This window comes from Fukomys damarensis, unplaced genomic scaffold (assembly GCF_012274545.1).
Source record: "Fukomys damarensis isolate Sample0158 unplaced genomic scaffold, DMR_v1.0_HiC HiC_scaffold_24, whole genome shotgun sequence".
Classification (NCBI taxonomy): domain Eukaryota; kingdom Metazoa; phylum Chordata; class Mammalia; order Rodentia; family Bathyergidae; genus Fukomys; species Fukomys damarensis.
In genome coordinates, this window is record NW_022900936.1 from 20,438,474 (window position 1) to 20,446,144 (window position 7,671).

At 32.2% G+C, this 7,671-nt stretch overlaps 1 protein-coding gene across 2 annotated transcripts in view; it reads right to left on the reverse strand.

The window, feature by feature from the left end:
* The window catches only part of Ncam2 (neural cell adhesion molecule 2), a 454,995-nt gene that overhangs the window by 145,125 nt on the left and 302,199 nt on the right, over positions 1-7,671 (reverse strand). For both annotated transcript variants that reach the window (XM_010608552.1, XM_010608553.2), the window contains exons 7-8: positions 5,807-5,967; positions 2,571-2,716 (exon numbers count right to left, since the gene is read on the reverse strand). In XM_010608552.1, coding sequence (XP_010606854.1) covers positions 2,571-2,716; positions 5,807-5,967 — 307 coding nt within the window. The remainder of the gene's footprint in view (positions 1-2,570; positions 2,717-5,806; positions 5,968-7,671) is intronic.

Genomic DNA, 7,671 nt, shown 5'->3' on the forward strand with positions numbered 1-7,671 from the left:
TTTTTTTTTTTTTTTTTTTTTTTTGTACCAGGGATTGAACTCGGGTCCTTGTGCTTGCAAGGCAGGTCACCGAACCGGTGAGCTAAATCCCCGGCCCTGAAATACATTTTATATAGTATTCTTCATGTCCTTAGAAAAAGATAGAAACTAAGAATTATTGTCAGCATTTTAAAAGTGAAGAAGCTCTCAACAATTCAGTAATTTTACTTATTCTGAATTATCATAAATTACAAAGCTAAAATTCAAAACTAGAGCGCCTGGGATTTAGCTCAGCACTTCGGTGGCCTGCCTTGCAAGAGCAAGGACCCGAGTTCAATCCGCGGTACCAAAAAAAAGAAAAAAATAATAATTCAAAACTAGATTTGTTTTTCTTTACAGTTTAGTTTAACAATTCATTTTTCTGATTATTTTTGGATAATTGCCATAACAGAAAAAAGTCTTAATTTCTTTAGCCATTAGAGGAAATTTGAAGAAAAAGTATATTTGGGTTTCTGTAATTGCTTTTTGAAAATAATCCAAGATAAAAATTTAAATATGTGTTATTAGATATAATCCTTAGCAAAGAGAATCTAGCGGATTGATTACACAGCTGGAAGAAATTTCTGTCTGTGGTTTGCTGTAGTGTAAGACATAACTACTAGAATGAAATATCATAGCTTTGCAGTCGCTTCATAACATTTCATTGATAAAGTAGCTGATTATAATATAGATTATTTTCTCAGAATATACATGTAAGAACATCAATTAAATGCAGAGTAAAAGCCAACTTACAACTTTTGAAATTTTTCAGTAGGCAGAAAAATACTTGAAAAATACAAAAATAAGAATATAAAAGTAAACATTATATGGGCTAGGATCATGAAAAAAATTGCTCTGGAGTGGCTTAACCCACAGAAATGTGCTCAAATGAGACATGAAAAGCCCTCCAAGTTTTTAGACATCTAATTTTATTTTTACTTGTTAAAATTTACACATTTTCAGATTTGACAATTGTGCCATACCCGTACCTATAATTTTTGGTTAATAAAATATTAAAGCAAACACTGTAATAATTACTTCAAGGGTCAAAAGACTATGATTGTCATTCACATTCCACAAATTTGAAGTTCAAATTGAAAACATAAAAGAAATACACTGAAACGTTGCAACTATTACCCACAGAAGAGGAAATAGGACAGAAAAAGAGAAGATATTTAGGCAAGAAAGTGATCCTTTTTTTTCCAGTTTATAAGATTAGCATATTTTAAATTTATCATGATAAACTGAAGGAACAGAAAATGTAAGAAGGGAATTAAATTGTGAGAAAATTAAAAAATTGAAACAAGTCTTTGTAAATAGGGAGGGCCTGAGGGATTGAAGAAAGGGCAGGAGAGCAGGGAAAAAGAAGAACTAAGATTGATTATGGAAAGATACAAATTTCCAGTGATGAATGCCATTGTACTGTATACCTAAAATTACCAATAAAATTAATTTAAAAATACATTTCAAAAGAGACATCAGTGCTAAGTACTTTAATCTGTTTTGAAATGAGAGCAGAAATTTCTTCCATGGTAATGAAGGTTGAATTCTATGTTCCACTGTGTTCAGTACCATTACATGTTTTTCCTTTATTAAAGAACTTATACTGCTTCATAAAAAAAGAAAATGTATTTTAGAGAAAATGAATTCAAATCTTTCTACTATCACGTTAATAAGTCTACTTTTGAGTAATGCACATATTTTTAAATCAGACATTTTCTGGAAATTAATTAAATTTAAATGAAAAGATTCAATATTGAGGCTGGGGATTTACCTCAGTGGCACCGTGCCTGCATCACAAATGCAACGTCCTGAATTTTATCCCCATTACGGAAAAAAACAAAACAAAGCAAACAAACAAACAAAAAAAAACCTATTTTAATATTGAGTACTCAGCAGAAAGACTAATTTTATAATATTTACAAAAGTGAAATGTAAATCTCACTATATTATTACATCATTACCTCCTTCTGTCTTATTTTGGCATAATTTGCAGTGGAAAAAAATCCATATAGTATAATAAACACATGGTGATGCTTCATTGATTTCTAAAGAACTTGGATGCATTCTGGTGAGAGGTCACCAAACTGCCATATTTACTTCAGCTTATTTTTATTTTTGATTCTAAATCACCTGAAAGCACAAACCTACTGTTCAATCGCATGAAAATATTTAAACATGAAGTGTTGAATAATAGCCAGAATTTTGAAATTTTGAATTATTTTTATGTACCTATCAAAGGTGGAATTTTAAAATTATAACGACATCTATTTAAGATTAAATGTACACTAAAAGCCTATGAAAACAACCTAAAGAGCAACACCATTAATCTAAGAATTCTAATTTGATGTTTAAATTATATACATTGACATTTTCCCATCTAAAGAAAGTTACTTTAGGCTATCTCTGTGGTAGAGCAACCCTCTGAAAAATTAAAAGTTTGATCTGTGCAAGTTACTTGTAAAACTGTAGAGTAAGGTAAGGTTTACCAATGCTCAAAGCTCTGGGAATCATAATGGAACTGGATTCTATTGTACTGGAGTCGTGGTTACCTTATCACCTTCAGAAAATGTGATGCCATCCACAGCTCTTTTCCAAGAGATTTCTGGAATAGGTTCTCCTTCTGCTTCACAGATGAGTGTGACATGACCACTCTCATGTGTAGTCTCGTTTTTAAGCTGTATTATGTGAGGCTGTACTGTAAAAAATGTATACATCACTCATTTGACATGGGAGTAAAAGTATTATTATTCAGACTGAAAATCCATGGTAGGCACTGAAATCCCCATTAATATGGAACATGACAACTCGGTTACACTAGCATGCTTTGCTTTCTGGGATAGGCGAAAGAGCTGTAAGAATGGGACAAAGAAGCTTTAGAAATTAATACACATTTATGAGCATTTTTAAAAAATGTTGATCTTAAGTGAAATAAATAGGACACACATGTAAATAGTGAACAGTATCTCTGGTGTAAAAACTAAAAGTGTAAATAAGGTTCAAATTGTACAATTTAAAATGTGAAATAGGAAAAATAAGGCTAATGGACTAAGGGATGTGGGCAGGGTAGGGGAAAGAAAGGAAGGGAAAAGAAAAATGTGAGAAAAGGAAAAAATGGAAACAGAGTCTTTGTAAATATGGAAGGGAGGAGGGTGTGAAGAAAGGGCAGCAGCATGGGGAAAAATAAGAACCAAGTTATATCATGTAAAGGCACAAGATCCCAATGAGGAATGTAACTGTACTTTATACCTAAAAAGTACCAATAAACTAAGTGATAGAGAAAACAATCTGAGCTAGGCATGGTAGCCTTTGTTTGTAGTCGCTGTTCTTGGGAGGCTAAGGCATGGAGATAACTGTGAGTTTGAGGCCAGCTGGGGCTATATCGTGAGTTCAAGGACAGCCTGCACTACACAGTGTAACCCTGGCAGAAGAAAGAAAGAATGGGGGGGCAAGAATAATTTGAAAGTTTAAAAGCCAACATAAACATTATGCTTCATTTGAAAAATTTCCAATTTAAATTACCTTATTTTGTGGTTTACCACAGTTAAAATTTCCATTTATACCCACGTATGTATGTATATACCTAAACACACATACTTATCATACTTAATACCTCTTAATTTTAATAAGGTTTTCACCAGATGGAACACGATTAATGTGTCTTGAATATATGTTACTGAAAACAAACAGGGTTAAATATATATGCTATTATTCTACTATATTTTCTGATCAATTTTTTTCCTTCCTCCTACATTTCAGAGAAGTCCAGGATATCCAGGCAAAAATATGACAGAATCACCCCACCTGCCAGTGTTTCTGAGAGAATGATGTATGAAAAAATGCTGAAGGTGCAATGGAGACCCCAGGAAGTTGAACATTCCAGGAACCAGTCTTCTAGGGACACCTGTGTGCAGTAATTAGAACCCACACAAGAGAGAGGATGTGTGGGGTGCAAAAGACAATTCTGCAGAGAAATGGGACCATTCAAGTCGTGTAGAGCTAACATCTTACCACAACCTGTCTGGGAGCTGGACAGGAAATGACAGAATTTAATGCTTACCCTATTGGGTTTTGCTCTTTCTTTGGTCCAGTATCTGTCTATGCCCCTCTCTCGTTTGGTAGAGAAATACATACCCTGTGTCGCTGTATGTTGAAAATACTTATATTTCTTTATTTTTATACTGGTTCTCAGCTAAGAGTTTGACATGAGTCTTAGAGAACATGATGGACATGGACTTTTCTCCAATGCTATAACTGTTAAGACTAAAAACTCTAAGCAATGCATTAAATACATTTTATTTAATGGGATGGATATGAGCCCTTTGGGCACCAGGAGTGGAATTTTCTGGTTTAGACCTAAAATGTCCCCCAAATATCTTAGATTCATAAGTGAGGCATTCAGACGGTGACTGGATCATGTGACTACTACATTCAGGAATTGATCAGTTCACTGATAAGCTTAAAACACACTGTGCTATTCAGAGGTATGAGCTGGTCAGAAAAGGTGGAACACTAGAAGGTGACCTGGGAATGTATATTTTGATTCCTAGCTCCTCTGTCCTCTCTCTCTGCTTCCTGTCCTCCACGCCATGAGCAATTTTCCTCCACAAGGCCCTTCTGCCATGCTTTTTCTGCCTTAAAGTCTATTGACCATGGACTCTACTCACTGCAACACAGCCCAAATTAAATTCTCCTTTTGTTTGTTTTTTTAAATTCATTTTATTGGTACATTTAAGATATAAAATGTAGTGACATTCATCGCTGGAAATTTGCACCCTTACATAATCCATCTTGGTTCTTATTTTTTCCCCATTCCCCTGTCTTCCCATTTACCCTTCCATACCTCCCTGTGTACAAAGACTTTGTTTCAAATTTTTTTTCTTATGTTAATTCCATGCCCATTTCCCATTTCCCATTCCACTTTGCATCTATTCTCCTCCTTTTAATTGTGATTGTCAGGAATTTGGTCTAAGCAGCAGCAAAGTGACTAATAAAATGACATTTTTTTTTTTTCTTTTTTGGTACCAGGGATCAAACTCGGATCCTTGCTCTTTCGAGGCAGGTGGTGGAACCACTGAGCTAAATCGCTGGCCCAAAAATGACAATGTTTTTAAAGAAGAAAATATTAGCAGCATATATTATTGTGTTACACTTGTTAAAGAGAAAAATTATAATAGTACCACCCAGCAAATTCTTATTGCAAGCATAATGGAAGATGTCACTAATTTTCTTTAAAAATTACAAATTCTTTTTAAACATTTAAGTTTTTAAACTTTATTAAATTTATTGGTAAATTTTAGGTATATAATATAGTTACATTCATCATTGGGTGTTGCACCTGTAAGTTTCCCCAAAGTAAAAAACTATATATTTCTTGTGAAATATATAATTATATTTTATTTTGAGAAAATAATTATAGTTTAAGATCTATGTTTTTAAATTATAGTATTAGATATAAACAGATCAAGGTAAAATTGAACATAATGTCATTTAAAAATTTATGAGGATCAAAATTTACATAGATATAAAATAATACAGATCTCACTAAGCTGTATTCTAAATATTTTCTCAGCTTCAGTTATGTAACAGGTAAAATCACATAGAAATTTACTTGTATAATTTCATGTGATTCTTATCATAAATTTTATTTGGTAGCTGAAAAATGTATTTTAAAAATGAGGCAGCTGAGGTTTAATTATGGAAATTAAAAATATTAAAAATGGCAGTGTATAAATGTACTCAAATTTCCTAAACTAGGAAATTTTAACCACTGTGCTGTAACACTTACCAAAGACTTGGAGGAAGGCCTGCTTTTCATCTTCTCCTGCCTTATTTGTTGCCCTACAGACATAAGGTCCACCATCGCTATTGATTATGTTCCTGACGGTGAGTTCTGTATTGCTTCCTTTCAATATGTACTTTTCATTTTCTTCAATGATCTTGCCATTCCTAAAAAAAAAAAAAAAATGATTTTCACAATTTCACTTTGTTGCTGTGAATATCATATTAAACTTTTATTTATATTTTTAAATAATTTCATGGATATAAATTTATGTATAATATATTTTCAGTATCTTAGGAACTGAATCTGTAAATCTCAAGATTCTGTTGAAAATTGTTTTGACTTTAGAGACAAAAATATCACTTGTAAGCTGTTAATATGTTAACACTAGTCAGGTAAATTAATAAACACATTGCTTTAATCTGTACTTCCATTATTTGTTGTATTTGCTCATTTTTTTTCATATGCACTTTAACCCAACATATTTAATGAAATATCCTTATTTTTATCTTGGGGCATATTTGAAAGAATTTCTATGCAAACACCCTTTAAAAATGTTCACACTGAACACAATATAAATACCGCATAAATTTATACTGCATATACATACTGACAATAAAAGTATAAGATGGTAGAACTCTGTGACTCAGCTAATTAAAGAAATTAAGATGAAAATGATATAAATGAACAGAAAAATATGTTTCCTTACTCATAAATAATTATCAATATTTTTCAAGTATTCTGAATTAGAACTCATTGTGTTCCAACTATAGTACATATTACCTTAAAATGGTGTATATCATCTTAAAATCGTGGCTTTCAGCATTTTCTGCTCTCTACTACAGCAATACAATTTTATTTTAAATATAGTCAAAGTCTGAAATGTTTCTAAAGCTCCCCTTATTAATTACAAAATCTTCTTATCCATTTGTTTCACTTCTCCTCACTAATCCCAGTCTCCTTTTCCCTGTACTCTTCTTTCACTCCCTTTTTACATTTCCTCCTATATTTTTCTCCTAATAGTAGTTTGGATGACTGAGTTGGTCCTAAGACTTACTAACAAAATATTTCACATCTGTCCTTGGCATGGGAATTTGCTTTTTCATACACTTAAATTGAAAGAGAAACCTCTAAAAATTATATTAAAATATCTTTCTTTGAATTAAACAGAGCTTTTTTTATGTCACATCATAAGATTTTCCTATTGAATTCTGGTTCTATTTTCAAGAAGACACTGACAGACATTCTCATTTTTCTATGCTTCAACATCTGTTTTCTGTTTGTCGTGACATCTCTTTATATATCATAAGGTATGAAGCAATTCATAAGATAACTAAAGAATGGGAAAGTTAGGGCTTATGAAATAATAACAATATGTATCTATTACCCTTTAGTTACTTACTTTTTTCAAATTTTTACTAGTCTAAAATTTACAAAAAATATAAAAATAACAGTATTTCAGGATATTTGTCTAGAACTTAAAGTGAGGGTATGACCTTCATCACAAATAGTAATGTAATATATTTTTTCAGTATTTTCAATGGAATTATTCATTTGTTCCCACAATATGATACTAACAACGCATTAGAGGTTTCAGTGATTCACATATTGAAAAATCTATGAACTAGCCAGGCATGGTGGCACATGCCTGTAATCTCAGTGCTTGGGAGGCTGAGGCAGGAGTATTGCTGTGAGTTCTAGTCCAGCCTGGGCTACATAGTGAGTTCCAGATCAGTCTCAACTACATAGTTAGACCCTATCTCAAAAACCAAAACAAAACAAAACAAAAATGAAAAAGAAAAATCTATGAAATTCACCAAATGAATGGACTAACATTACAAATTTCAAAGGTAATTTCACTATATATATAT